This window comes from Sapajus apella, unplaced genomic scaffold, assembly GCF_009761245.1.
Source record: "Sapajus apella isolate SASKATOON/1434 unplaced genomic scaffold, GSC_monkey_1.0 scaffold14, whole genome shotgun sequence".
NCBI classification, from domain to species: Eukaryota; Metazoa; Chordata; class Mammalia; order Primates; family Cebidae; genus Sapajus; species Sapajus apella.
In genome coordinates this window covers 35,128,265-35,144,108 of record NW_022436954.1, presented here as the reverse complement: position 1 = coordinate 35,144,108, position 15,844 = coordinate 35,128,265, and the positions used below count along the sequence as shown (strand labels likewise).

Here is a 15,844-nt window from a genome sequence, read left to right as displayed (position 1 = left end):
CTACATAGGGGAAAATATGCCATCAGCAAAGACTGCTTTTGATTACTCTGGTGCTAACCCACTTAAATTCTAACCCATAATCCCTTAAACTTTTTTTCTGCAATTTCCTTTTTTGCTTTAAATTTTTCTAAGGGTTACTCAAGCATGCAGTTTAGAAGTGCTTGTTTGAATAAATTAATCTTACATTCATAAATGTAAACTAATAACAGTATAAAACAATACAGGAAAAATATTTAGTTTTATTGGTATCACAGTGTGCTTTTAATACAAGCTAAATACAAGCACAATTATTACATATGCAGCCACTTATTCTGCAAAACAACATGCCAAAATCAACCTTGAAAAGTTTATAAAAACCAAAATCTAGAAAATATCTTCCTCAACTCTAAGGACTCCAAATACAAATGCAAAAATTGCTATTTGTCAATAATCACATTAAATGTTGAATTACTGACTGAGCAGTAAAAAAACAATTTCTGATTTTAAAATTAAATAGCTCCAGATAAAAGTATGTTATTTTCCACGTATGCTATCTTTGTATTCTGCACAGAGTTCCAAGGCAAAGATTGCTTCTGGCTTTATGAATTACCAGAGATGATGATTTGTGTGGCTGACTTATCACAGGTCTTTTACTCTTCCTTCCTGACAGATCCTTAGCTTCTTTGGGAGGTGGCATATGAATTGGTTTCCATGGAATTGGATTATAAAAGGCTGGTTCTGGATAGGAATTTCCACTGTAAAAACCTAAAATTATTGAAAAATCAGATCAAAACAAGAAAAAACTTCTTGAGATTAAAGAAGCCACTTCAAACTTCTAGAAAAATGTTAAAATGTCAAATGGACAAATTATCACTAATAAGCCAATTTGGCTTATTTAAAACTTAAACTCCTTAACATTTTCAAAGAAGTAACACTTTCCAAATACAGCAAATGTTACAGTTAAAATTAAAACATAAATCATAATTCTAAGAATAATATTAGTGTTAAAACCTATGTAAATACAAACTCCTATAAAAATTTTACTAAGCTAATTTTACTATCCTTAAATTGAACAAAACTTTCATTTTCTTAATTCAGTCTAGGAAACTACTGATTATATACTACCTTCCTCTTGTCAAATGCTAAAGTTTACAGAAAAACATTTATTTTTCATATGAAGTTATATTAAATCAAGATTATTATTTAGAATCACAGAAATTCTGAACCACTGTCAATAAGATTTCACAATATCATTGTAATTGTGATTATGAGTTATGGAGCATTCTTTTGCTGATGCATATAAAGTATTTAAAGTACTGTGATGTCTGACTTCTAATAAGCACACTTGAAGGAAGAACATTTTATAAATTATCTCCAAATCCTTCAGTCACTACTGGCACCAAAATTTCTTTATTTCACAATTTATAAAAATGATACCAGCATAAAGAATACAGAGATTTAAGTACAGCATTTGTAGACAAATATGTTGCTTGTTAGAATTAAACTCATTAAAAATGCAAAAAAAAAAATCCATTATTTTAGCAATTAACTTCTAGTCAGTATGTTTAGTATTCCCACCTAAACTTTTAAGTTTACTACCCAATTACTGGGTTAAAGCCACTGCTTATTACTCTTTTTTTCAAGCAAGAAACAAAAAGAAGGAGCAGGCCATGCTCAGTAGCTAAAACAGGTGACCCTTCATGACATATGAGAGAGGCCTAATCCTGACAGCAGGAATGTGTCTCTCAGACACTGGCAAACCACTTTGCATAGATATGTCAACACTCACTTCACCAAGATGGTCAAAACAAAGTCTGGAATATGTTCTATTGTGCGAACAAAACAGAATGGGGGTATTTTAATAATAAATCACTTAAACAAGTGAAGGCAGCTGTCAGCAAGGTATGAGCTTCCAAGATGAAGCACAAAGAAAAACATGCATTGCCCTTTATAATCAGACCAAGCCTAAAGGCCAATCAGTTTTGTGTCTGGTTCATGTGCTGTCTACCTCACACAAAGAATGTGCCAAGGACATGGGAAGCTCTGCCTTAGAGAAGGTTAGAAGGAGAGGAGCCAAAATGGCCCCTTAAAATATATCCTAATTAATGTTTTACCATTGAAGAAATGTAAGAGAACATTATTTAATTCTTAATGTTAGAAATCATTAAAGCCTAACTTTGCAGTTTTGTAACTACTGCTTCTAAGAAATACAAATATCTGACTTGTGGAGAGTGACAGTACATTTGTAGCATCTCTATTGGAATTTGGTATGTTTATAGTATAATCTTCTGGAAAATAGTAATTTGAAAGAAAAATAATTTTTACACATTTCTATTTTTGTTAAAAAGAGTATAATATTTGCTTCTGCAAACCATATTTATGTAAGCCACATTAACATAAAAACCAACCTGTAAGTTTTCCATTGGCATAACCATAGCTCTTTGCAGCTGGACGAGGTTTATGTTTTGCATTTTCCAACCATTCCTTAAACTTTTTTTCTGCTATTTCCTTTTTCTCCTGTAATTCTGCTTGTTGTTGTTTTTCTTTTTCCTTAAAATGACAAGACCAAAATATTTACAGGGATATTCTGTAACTATACATTGCACTCAAATTCTACTGATTTTTCTTTTTTCCAATAGCTTCCTACACCAATGGCTTATTGGCCATAATACTGAATCATATTTTTATAATATGAGTACAATATTGAACATGATCAGGTTCATATTCATGAATATGAATTGGTGTCCAGCTCTGAAAAACAATAAGAAGTCAAACCCACAAAGAAAAAAAGCATTTGCTGTTTTCAAAGAAAAGTAATTTATAAAATGGTAGTAAGACTTTCCATAAAGTGAATTAAAAAATATTTAAAAGGAATAACAACAAGTTTTAAACCTGACTGAAAAAATATCAACAGGCTTATTAATATTTCTCAACTTAAGAAAACCACAAATGCATTTTCATTTTTGAAGCTTACACACAGCATGACAGGATAAACTGGGATAGCTTCATGTATTTATTTTATGCTAAGACAGTGCCTATTTTCTATTAAATACTTGTTTTAAGATGTAATTGGCACATATGAACACCAAAGTTATGTATTCTAACTGGTCACTTTAATAAAAATACCTTTTCTTTCTTCTTCTTCTCACATTCTTCAGCATTTTTCTTCCTTAACCATTCTTGATATTTTTCTTTTGCTTTTTCTTGCAAGTATTCTTTCTCTAGTTCCTTTGCTGCTTTTTCTTCCATTTCTTTATTAATTTTTTGTTCTCTTTCTTTTCTTTTCTTAAATAAAAACATAAAGTTTAATTGTAATACCTGTAATTATCCTCATCCAAGGAAAGACTGTTGCATACAGCAATTTTCTAAACTTCAATTATTTTTTTAAATAGACATGGTATCATAGCAGTTGGCACAACATGGCTTATGAAAATATATAACATACCTGCAATTAACAGTTAAATGTCAGTCTACCTGCTGGGCTATAAGTTTCATGAGGTCAGTGACCAACATCTTCCTCACCAATGTCCACTCAGAGCCTGGGCAGTACTGAGTGAACAGCAGGTGTTTGATATGGTTTGGCTGTGTCTCCACCCAAATATCATCTTTGAGGAACCTGGTGGGAGGTAACTGAATCATAGGGGCAAGTCTTTTCCATGCTGTTCTCATGACAGTGAGTAAGTCTCACAGATCTAATGGATTTAAAAAGAAGAGTTCCCTTGCACAAGCTCTCTCTCTTTGCCTGCTGCCATCCATGCCAGATGTGACTTGCTACTCCTTGCCTTCCGCCATGATTATGAGGTTTCCCCAGCCACATTTGGAACTGTAAGTCCAATTAAACCTCTTTCTTTTTAAAATTTCCCAGTCTCAGGTATGTCTTTATCAGCAGTGTGAAAACAGACTAACACAGTGCCCAATCAAAATTTCTTGACTAAATGACAGTGAATAAAAATTATAATCTGTTAGTATTTTTAAATGGATGTTTACTCTTACTCTAAAACAGAGGCCATACACACACACACACACACACACACACACACACACACACACACATACATACACACACACGTATATATACACACACGTATACACACACACACACATATATACATACACATATTTGCTGGACAGTTTGTCAATATTAATACTTGCATAAATTTTTGCCATTGGTGAGTTAAAAGAGGAGAAATGAATAATGCTCATTAAACACTGTATACAAGGGCACATCCAGGAAAATCTCTGGCTACATAATTCTTCCATGGACCAAAGAGTGGCAAACTAAGGACTGCCAGTCACATCTGGTCCACCAGCCACCTGCATTTGTAAATGAAGTTTTATAGAAATGTGGCCACACTCATTTGTTTACATATTTATTGTTTATAGCTGCTTTTGCACTATGATAGCAAAGCTGAATGGCTGCAACAAAGAATGCATGACCCCAAAAGTTTAAAATATTCATTAACTGGCGCTTTACAGAAAAAAAAAATACTGATCCTTGACATAGACTATAACTCAATATTTTTTGCTTCTTATTTAAAAGATAATCTACCAATACAGCTAAATTCTAAATAACCAATGACATAGCTATTCTTCTTTATCAAAGGTTAGGAAACAAATCTGCAAGGCATAAAAAGTATATGCAATACAAATGCTATACATATCACCCAGGCAAATAATTATGACACAAGAAAAGAAATTCTTCCTTTGAAAGCAGCTTGTAGAATACATTATTATAAGCAATTCAATTAAGACTTAACTAACAAACATCACTTATAGACAAGGTATGTCCAGGGCTGTGCAGGAAAGACAGGTCTTAAAAATCAAAGCTCAAGTAATTCCCCAAGTTGTATCAAATTTGCTGTATTTCCTTCTTGCTGGACAGCCAATAGCTGTAAAGCAGAATCTTTTCATGCTGAGAACTCAATAGCCATTGGAATAATACTGCATTTTAACTACTTCAAACTGTCAGAAGATCTACAAATTGAAAAGGATCTTGGTGCATATCTTGCTTAATCTCTATGTGACTCATGACTGTCCTTCACAATTTTACCTACAAGGAATCAACCAGTTCTTACGTTGTTTTTAATTACAGCAGCTGACATTTATTGAGTGCTAACTATGGCTGTTACTATTCTCCGTAATTTATTTGTACATACTTTCAATTAATTCTTACAATCATGATATGAGGTAGATATTATTATTATTCCATTTTACAAAGGAGGAAACTAAGGCACATGGAGGGTAAATTTGCCTAAGGTCACAGAGACGGTAAGTGGTGGATCACTACAGACATCATGCAGAAATCAAAATGGGAGAATCTTAAAAACAATTTTATGCCAATAAATTCAACATTGTAAATGAAACGTCAAACTCCTTAAAATATGTCACTCCCCAAAACTAATTTGAGAAAAAATAGTGTCTGAATAACCCTCTACTTATAAAAACAATTAAAAATTTAAAACTTTCCCACAAAAAATCTCCAGTCTCTGAAAGCTTCACTAGTAGATTCTATTACACAGTTAAATATATTCCATATTTTAATAGCATATTATTGTGGTATATCTTAATGGTACCAAACCCTACAAGAATGATTTTAGAATATAGAGGAAAAGGGAACACATCAAAGCTCATTTTAAGAGTCCTGCATTATTCTGATATCAAAACCAGGCAATGAAAATTACAAGGTAATATCAGAAACGTTTCATATGAATGTGGCTGGGAAAAAAAAATATATATATATATATATATTTGTGTGTGTGTATAATATATATAATATGTATCAGGAACAGGCAAGATAACTGCCCTCATCAGCAAAAACATGAAATACTGAGAAATATATTTAATAAAAGATAATACTGCTATACGTCGAAACTAAAAAACACTGCTGAGAGAAATTAAAGAAGACATAGATAACTGGAAAGAAAAACCATGTTTATAGATTTAAAATTTAATATTATTAAGATAGCAATTTTCTCCAAAATAATCTGTGTATTGATATTTAGCAGAATCCCAATAGTGCCAAGCACTATTAGAACAGTCATTATTAGGAAAATTGATAAGCCAATTCTACACTGTATGTAGCAAGATCCAGGGCAACTAAAGCAAGTTAGAAAAAGAAGACCTGGAGAATTTACACTATCAGATTTCACAAATAAAAAATTCAGAACTATAAAACTATAGTGACAAGTTAGTGTGATACTGGCACAGGATATAAATCAATAGTATAGAATAGAATCCAGAAACAGACCTATAAATATATGGTCAAATGATTTTAAACAAAGGTACCCAGGCAGTTTAATAGAGAAAAGATTATCTTGTCAACATTGTTAGGACAATTGGATATCCACATGCAAACAAATGAACCTTGACCTTTAATGCATACCATATGTTAAAATTAAACTGAATTAGACATACAGGTAAAGCTAAAGCTATAAAGCCTCTGGAAGCAAACAGTGGAGAGTAGTTTTATCCTCCTGGAGTGGGCAAACATTTCTTAAATAGAACACAAAAACCACCAACAATTAAAAAACTGAAATATGAATATTCATCAAAATTTAAAACTGCTCTTTAAAAAATATCATTTGTCAGTGCTTCTTCTTGTTAATGGAAAAAAAAATACCATTAAGAAAAATTAAATGGGGAGTTCATGACCAGCTTGTCCAACATGGCAAAACCCCATCTCTACTAAAAATACAAAAATTAGCCAGGTGTGGTGATGCACTCCTATAATCGCAGCTACTCAGGAGGCTGAGGCACAAGAATCGGTTGAACCCGGGAGGCAGAAGTTGTAGTTAGCCAAGATCGAGCCACTGCACTCCAGCCTGGGCAACAGGGTAAGACTCTGACTCAAAAAGAAAAAAAGAAAAAAAAGAAGGGAGGAAGGGAGGGAGGGAAGCGAGAGAGAGGAAGGAAGGAAGGAAGGGAGGGAGGGAGGGAGACAGGGAGAAAGGGAGAAAGGGAGGAAGAGAGAAAGAGAGGGAGGCAAGGGGGCAAGGAGGGAGGCAGGGAGGGAGGGAGGGAGGGAGGCAGGGAGGCAAGGAGGGAAGGAAGGAAAATTAAATGGGAAGAAAGATTTGCAATACATATATCTGAGAAGGGACTTATAGTCTGAATATACAAATAATTCTCGTATCTTAATAATAAGCCCTACTACCCCTTCTAAAAAATGGGCAAATGACAACACAACACAAAACAAGCCAACAACAAAAGAGATATAGAAATGGTCAATAGGTGTTATGGACTTTATTGTGTCTCTGCCCCTCTCCCAAATTCCTGTGTTGAATCCAGAATCCACAATGTGACTGTATTTGGAGATAGGGTCTTTAATGAGTTTAAATGAGGTCATATGGGTAGGACCCTAATCTAAGAGGACTGGTATCCTTACAAGAAGAGGAAGAGACACCAGGGATGTGTGCGCATGGAGAAAAGCCCTCTGAGGACATAAAAAGACAGCCATGGAGAGAGGCCTCAGGAGAAACCAAACCTGCAGACACCTTTATCTTGATTTCCAGTCTCCAGAACTGTCAGTAAAGATATATTTCTGTTGTTTAAAACACCCCGTTTGTAGTATTTTGTTATGGAAGCTCTAGAAGACAAATATAATAAGCTTATGAAAGGATACTAAACATCATTAGATCTCAGGAAAATGAAAATTAAAACAATAGCATACCACTCCACACTCACTAGAAGGACTTAAAATGAAAAGGGCTGGCCATACCAAATTTGCCAAAGATGTGGAGCAACTGGAAGTTTCTTACAACAGTGGTGAAGATGTAAAATGGTACAAGCACTTTAGAAAAATGTTTGGCAATTTCTTATAAAGTTAAACACATACTTACCATATAGCCCAGTAATTTAGTTCCTAGGCATTCACCCAACAGAAATGAAAGCAAGTGTCTACAAAAAGACTTGTAAGTGTGTGGTCACAGAATTTTATTAATAATATCCCAAACTGAAAACAACTCAATTGTCCATCAACTAGTGAACAGATAAACAATTTGTGGTATTTATAAAATACTATAGTCAGCAATAAAAAAGAATAATACATGAAATATCAGGATAAGTTTTAAAACAAAAGACCAACACAACAGAGTATATATTCTATCGTTCCATTTATATGAAATTATAGAAACGGCAACCCTAATCTACAGGTACAGAAAGCAGATTAATGGTTTCCTTGGAGCTGAGGCTGGCTGGGAGCAGGAAGTTGGGGTGAATGCAAAGAGGCAAAAGGGAACTTTCTGGGGTGATGGAAATGTTCTATACTTTTACTGGTGCTGGTTACATGGGTACCTAAATTTGCCCAAGTCATCATTTAAAATAGGTACATTTTATTGTATGCAAATTATACCTCAATAGAAATAATTCTGAAAAAATCAGACAGACTTCTTTATTTAAACTAAAGTAGAGTGAACAAAATCCCTTCAGTTAGCAAAAGGAGGACACAGCAGGCACTCAGAGTAGTCACTACTGCTGAGAGAGGAACCAGCCATTAAGTGGCTTCAGGTTTTCTGGCACACCAGTTCTATACCAGAGCATAACAATAAATCTTCCTTTTTTTAAAGATGCTGCACTGAGAGAACCTTTGTTTCATACAACTAAAGGAAACTAACATAACAACTGGCTACTTACAGTTTCTGAATTTCTGTTTTGCTTTCTCCAATAGTGCCTTGCACATAGTAAAAGTTGAGTAAATGTTTGTTGAAAGCATGAATAATGCAATGATAACAGTGTTATCAATCAATCAACCTTGTTGATCTGAATTAATGTCTTCCATTAAAAACTCAGTTGTGTTTGGAGAATTAAAAACAATTTTATTTTTAAATAATTTTTTAAAACACTAAAAGGTCCTTTTAAAAATATGTAACACTGTAATAAACATATCCAGAAAATAAATTACTATGGCAACACAACTTTAAGGAGTACCAGATGAGATAGAACATTTATTTTAAAAGCACTTAAGAATTTACAATCATATTATAAGAAACTAGCTTTGCTAAATGAATACATAAATTCTTTTTGTCTGATTTTTTTATAGAACACAGTGAAAATGACTTAGAGAAAATAGCAGCCACAGATACAACTAAAATGTGAATGAAGCTGGAGGCAGCTGAGGACCACACACCATGAAATATAAACAGAGGAGAAAAAAGCTAGAAGCCAGACAGGAAGAGAAGAACCAGGAGAGCAGTCTTTACAAATAGAGGTAAATGTAACTATGTCTGAAAGAAGAAATCTGATAGGTCTTAAAGAAAAAAAAATTGAGAATAATCAATTATTCCTTAACATGAACAAGAGTTCTGCAGAACAGGTAAATATAGCTTCTCAGTTTTATTTTTAAATAATTCTCATTTTTAAATAATTTCAACATTATGGAATTTTGTCTTCAATAACTAGTGATTTATGAGAGGGCACGCCACTTCCCTCCAAATAAAGAATTTTTTTTTCTTCAAGTAATTGGATTAGGTCTACTGCCACCAAATAAAATCGTGAATATATCATCTCCCAGCAGTATCTTACATTCTTAGACAAATAACAACTAGGTTTGACTGGCATGGTAAAATTAGCTTTGGAGTTAGAAGACGGATTTTTAAAGAAAAGAGCAAACTATTCTGCATGTGTAAAATAATTTTGTTTTATAGTTACAAATTTCAAAAAGATATTACCCAAAGTTTCATAACAGTCACAGAGACTTATTTTGATTTTTGAATTTATTCACAAAGATGTCTTTCATGTTATATCATGGGATGAAGCAAACTTTTTTAAAAAACATAATCGACCTCTAAACAAATATGGTTATAACACACACATACATCTAACCAATTTTCCTTCTTATAATGCTTGGATGAAGAAGGCTATGTCATCTTCAATTTACTGAAATTATTTATTAGTACTCTTATTAATGCCACTGGGCATTAGATTCAACAATGAAGACAAAAAGTTAGAATTAAAATTTAAAACACTGTCCTGCAATTTAAACATTTGTCCAATTTTATAAAACTGGATCATAATAATAAAAGCAGTACCATTCTAAGTATGTAAAAATCACAACAGAAGACAAACTGACCAAAGAATAAGTATTTTTAAAATGTCTAATGTGTATGATCCATTCAAGAATATATTAAAATTAAAAGGAAAAAGTTCATTCAATGAACATCTTCACTCAATTTAACTATTTTTGGACATACATTATGTGCTAGGTACTCAACTAGCTCCTAGAGAACTGAAAAAAGAGGCAAAAATCCCTGCCCTTATGGAGCTTATAATCCAGTATAAGAAGTAGACAATAAGTTGAAAGATATAATGGAAAGAGATCACAAACAAGAGAGTAGTAATTGTAAAGAAAGGGAGGAGATGATTAGGAACAACAGAAGAATTCTAATTAAACCCTGGTGACCAAGAAGACAGCTAACTAAACAAAGAAATGGGAGAATGGTTTTATGAAGGAAGAATGGACAAAATGGGTTGTTTTAGATTTGTAGACTTGGAGGTACTTGCCACAAGGATCCAGGTCAGGCCTAGAGATATAGACTTGATGACTGCCTGCAGGCAAATATTAGTGGAGGCCACAGGAGGGAAAAAGGAGAAAAGTAGAGGGCAAAGGGCAGAAGACAGAGACTTGATAAATGTCTACCAGGATAGAAAAATAAAACAAGCCAGAGAAGAAAGACTCTAAGAGAAATATTTTTTTTAAATCTAGGCAATAAAGGGTAACGGGAAGAAAGATTTTGCAAAAGAGATGTCAATGTGTGTACATTTTCCCCTCCTTACCTGCTCATTCTTTTTCTGAACCCATTCCTTGTGCTTTTCTTCAGCAATTATCTTTCTTTTTTCACGTTCTTCCATTTTTTTTCTTTTTTCTAGTTGTTGATTTAATTCCTGTGGATTTTATTTAGACAAAAGGCAACATTTAATAGAAGTACTCAAATCACATATAAAGTCTGAGGTTATTAACCAAATTAAACAAGAATATAGTTTCCTTTATAGAGCATATGTCACTAGTGACAATAACTTACTTAAGTAACCAGCCTGTAATGAAAAAGAGCATTGGTAAAAGTATGTTATTTTTTAGAAATGTGCAAATAATTGCTTGGCAGCAAAACACTAGTTTCCTAGACTAAACTTCAGCTAAATTACCCTCATTGAAATCAACTTTCCCACACATAAATTTTGGCATCACTCTAAGCTACTGGCAGAAGCTCAAGAGAATTGCAACTTTTTTTTTGTTACAGTTATAAGAAGCTTCTGGATTCCTGATGAAGATAAAGCATAGGAATTAAATAATCCCTATATTAAAAATTTAATTCAAAGTTACACAAAAGAAATGCAAAGAAGTCATTCAGTTTTCCTTTGGGAAAAAAAGAACCCAGAGTTTTCTTCACTGATTTTATAGGTGCTGAAATGTAAAACAAAAACCACATTCATATTCCAAATTATTTAACTGCCTTGCTGTCACTCGAGTCTACACGTTTGGGCATTTCCTCAGGAAAAAGAATGTGAAAGGTATGGCCAAATAAAACTACAACTTGAATGCTACCACTCTGTCACTCATCAGTTAAATTACTGCATTCATTGAGAATGCTATTCAAACTAGACTTCCCTAGGACTCCACAACCATAATTGCTGGTTATTTTTCTTCTCTGTCTTTAGATATTAATAGTCAGATACTTTGACACATCTTCTATTGGTCTCCACTCTCCTCCCTAGCCCTTTCTTTTCCAAAGACTTACCTACCTGGTGGGCATGGGTGGTAGTGGGAAAGACAATTTTCCAACCCTCAGACCAATTCCAGTGTCTTAAATGAAGATAAAACTTAACACCTAGAACATCTCTTTTGCATTTTAAACAACTGGTCACAGGAAATCTGTCTTCCATAATCTCTCATCCTAAAATTCTGCTGCATAGAAAATAGCTGACCCCACTCAGGAAGTCTTCTAACTTTTAAACACTACACCCCCAAAAGCAAATATCCACCTTTGTTTTAAGGATTTTTCATCACTCCAGCAGCTATTGTTCTTTAATCACTTACTCAATACACTTTTATGATACACCTACTTTGGACCTAGCAAGAAATGATATAAAGATGAAATCTCAGAAGTCTGATCTAATGTGATTCTCTATACACCAAAGAAATAAATGGTACATTGTGAGTTATTGCATATCAAAAAAGTTCAGAGAAGGGAAGGAAGATGAGGAGAAACATCTTTCCTTCCCCTTAGCCTAGTATACCAGGCTAGTCAGAAATGAGCGCCATACGAGGAACAGTGAAAAAATGACTTCAAAAGAAGAGACAGATTGGGAGATGGGAGGGGGTGGAAAATTTGAGTGTGGTACTAGCTTTACTTTTAAGACAGGCAAAGTAAAGTAAACTCTATGAAACAAGAATACCTGACAAAAGGGCAAATTCAGAGCTCTTAATGACAAAGGCTGAAGACTGCATTTGAAGCAATGAGAACTATTATGAGGAAGACTGATTAAGAGTTTGCCACAGTATATGAGTTATAAAGAAAAAGAAGGTCTGGGCCTCTGGGCCAGGCATGGTGGCTCATCCCTATAATCCCAGCACTTTGTGAGGCCAAGGCAGGTGGATCACTTGAGATCAGGGGTTCGAGACCAGCCTGGCCAATATGGCAAAACCCCGACTCTACTAAAAATTTAAAAAATTAGCTAGGTGTGGTGGCAGGCACCTGTAATCTCACCTACTAGGGAGGCTGAGGCAGGAGAATCACTTGAACCTGAGACGGAGGTTTCAGTGAACTGAAATCACAGCACTGTACTCCCGCCTGGGCAACAATCCAAAACTCCGTCAAAAAAAAAGAAAGAAAAAGGAAAAGAGGGTCTGGACTTGTGTCAGAAAACAAAAAGGGGGAAATTATACATATATACATATACATACACAAATACATGTGTGTATATGTATGTTTATATGTGTATATATAAATATAAAAGCCATTAATTGGCTAGATGGAGACCTGACAACTATGTATTAAAAATTTTCCAAAATAGTCCTAAATTTTATTTTCAAGAAAATTATTTAAATATATAACTAAATATATGATTGACCATATATTTACGTACTTTTATGTACCTTTTTAAGATTCTTCACTTAACTAAAAAATCGAAAACAATAAACTCTGTACTCCTATTTGATGGTTAACAAATCTTAGTTAATGTTGATTGAGGGGGTTAAAGAAAAAAGGTCAAAATGTACCTAGAAAATGCTACCAATACCCAAACAGTGTTCTAATCTCCGGATGTCCGTTCAAGTAATTTGCCGAACCAGAACATACATCACATTTTGAGACACAACCCTCCCTTTCAAAGCTGGCCCTTAGAAACTTCCCACCCTGAATGACTCCATGTTTACCACAAAGGCAAGTCTCTTTCTGGACACAGCTGGAGTCTTCTCTCAAAAGGCCCCTACATGGTCATCTGGTATACTACTGAATTTCAACAGGATTAGAGACAGCTATTAACATTTTCCCAGGGAATAAAATACTTGATTACGAAAAACCAAAATTCCAAGAAGATCATAAAAATGCATTTTAATTTCAACAGGTTTTGCCTACTTTCAAATAATTTTTTACCACTGAAGGGAATAATCAGAAAAACTGACAGTTTTGAGTTTCACCAACAGCTCTATATCCTACCCTATTCCTTCATTAAGGGCTGAAGAATGAAATGGTCAAAGGCAAGATGGTTAAATAAATGAAAGAAAGAAAGCACTAGGACTATTCACAAACTAGGTAACTTTTATAATTTACAACTGATTATAGTAATATGTTAAAGCAAATATTAAAAATTAGAATCAGCCAAAGACCATAGAGAACTTGGGGCAGTTGGCTAAAGAATTATTCATAATCATTAAAAAGTAAATAAAAATTAAATGACCTACAAAACGAATATACTAGTTTTTCATAATGCTTGATAATTGATTCAATGTTTACCATATTTATCATCTCAACAAAAGTTATAAATTTTTTTTAGAGAGACAGGGTTTTGCCATGTTGACCAAGCGGGTAATTTTTATGAATTAAAATAATTTTTTAACTTAGTCTCACAGAGATGTCTGAAACAAATCTAAATGTCTGATGCTCAAATCAAATTTATGAGTATGGATGATCTTTTCAAAGTTTAAACTATCCTATATATGTTCTCTTAAGTCTTAAAGGAAGAAAATAAGAAAGCCAGAATTAATTAAAAAATAAATATTAAGTCTGACTCATTTATTTCTAAAATATGTCTTGATATTGTGGGAAAAGTATTTAAACAGAAGTCAAAGAATTAGGTGCCAGTCCCAGTTCTGCCACTAACTGAAGCTTTGGCAAAATTACTTTTCTGGTCTTCATGCTTTTTGGTTTTAATAGGGATCTGAGATGACTATTCTTTATGGTTAAAAATTTGACATGGTTTATAAACAAGGGAATATAGAAAATAAAGACAGAAAAATAAGGAAAGCATGAGATAAAAACAAAATAATGGAAAAGGCAGCAAAAGAATGTGAATACCACAACAGCTCAACATGAGTTTACAACAAGTTGAGTAGCTGGCCCATATGTTAGGATATCCCTGGCATAACTGATACGTAAGAGTCCTGCTAAAATTTAATCACTTCAGAGTTAAGTAATAAAGTAGCCGTAAAAAATATCAAACTACTAAATATATAAACAGGTTTACTCTTTCAATCAAATTATAAATAATTATACCATGCTACATGCTTACCATTGTGGTAGGGCTTATATTATTCTAATCTGTTCTCAAAACAAATCTTCATAGCAGTTATAATGCTCTCCTTTCATATATAATAACTTTATTGAGTGCTTTGTACATACTAGTCCATATCCTGATGTTCATTTAGTCCTCATAACAATACTATGAAGTAAATACTATTCTCCCCCTTTCACTGATAAGGAAATTGAGACACAGAAAGATTTGCCCAAAGTCCAAATTTTGAATGCAGGGAGGATGGCTCAAGAATTTATACTTTTAGGGCCGGGCACGGTGGCTCAAGCCTGTAATCCCAGCACTTTGGGAGGCCGAGGCGGGTGGATCACGAGGTCAAGAGATCGAGACCATCCTGGTCAACACGGTGAAACCCCGTCTCTACTAAAAATACAAAAAATTAGCTGGGCATGGTGGCGCGTGCCTGTAATCCCAGCTACTCAGGAGGCTGAGGCAGGAGAATTGCCTGAACCCAGGAGGCGGAGGTTGCGGTGAGCCGAGATCGCGCATTGCACTCCAGCCTGGGTAACAAGAGCGAAACTCTGTCTCAAAAAAAAAAAAAAGAATTTATACTTTTAAACCAGGTGTCACGGCTCGCACCTGTAATCCCAGAACTTTGGGAGGTGGAGGCTGGAGGATCGCTTGAGCCCAGGAGTTGGAGGCCAGCCTGGGCAACGTGGCAAAACCCCATCTCTCTAAAAAACAGAAACAAAAATTAGCCAGGCATGGTAGCATGTGCCTACAGTCCCACCTACTTAGGAAGCTGAGGTGGAAGAAGAGGGGAGATCAAGGCTGCAGTGAGCTGTGGTTGTGCCATTACACTCCAGCCTGGGTGACAGAGCGAGACCCTGTCTCAAAAAAACAAAACCAAACCCAGAATTTACCCTTTTAACTACTCCACTATTGCCTCTCTAACATTTAGCTTACAAATGAAGAAACTGAGGCTCAGAGAAGTTAATTAACTTTTCTAAGGTCACAGAATTAGAATGGCAAGGCCAAAATTTCAGCCTTGTTCTGTGCAACTACCAAGCCCAGGCTCTCTTACTAACTTTCCAAAATTTAATTAACTTTTCTCTGTGTACTGACTAAAAATGACTAGAAGTAACCCTCCTTTTCTTAATATAACAAGTAACTTCTAGTGAGA

The 15,844-nt window shown here is 34.3% G+C and overlaps 1 protein-coding gene across 1 annotated transcript in view; it reads right to left on the bottom strand.

Moving 5' to 3' along the window:
• Positions 1 to 219: 219 nt before the first annotated feature.
• Positions 220 to 15,844, bottom strand: part of CCDC34 (coiled-coil domain containing 34) — a 33,664-nt gene continuing 18,039 nt past the window's right edge. Inside the window, exons 3-6 of the mRNA XM_032283705.1 lie at positions 10,750 to 10,857; positions 3,106 to 3,264; positions 2,388 to 2,529; positions 220 to 744 (exon numbers count right to left, since the gene is read on the bottom strand). Of these exons, the coding sequence (XP_032139596.1) occupies positions 530 to 744; positions 2,388 to 2,529; positions 3,106 to 3,264; positions 10,750 to 10,857 (624 nt within the window). The 3' untranslated portion in view covers positions 220 to 529. The remainder of the gene's footprint in view (positions 745 to 2,387; positions 2,530 to 3,105; positions 3,265 to 10,749; positions 10,858 to 15,844) is intronic.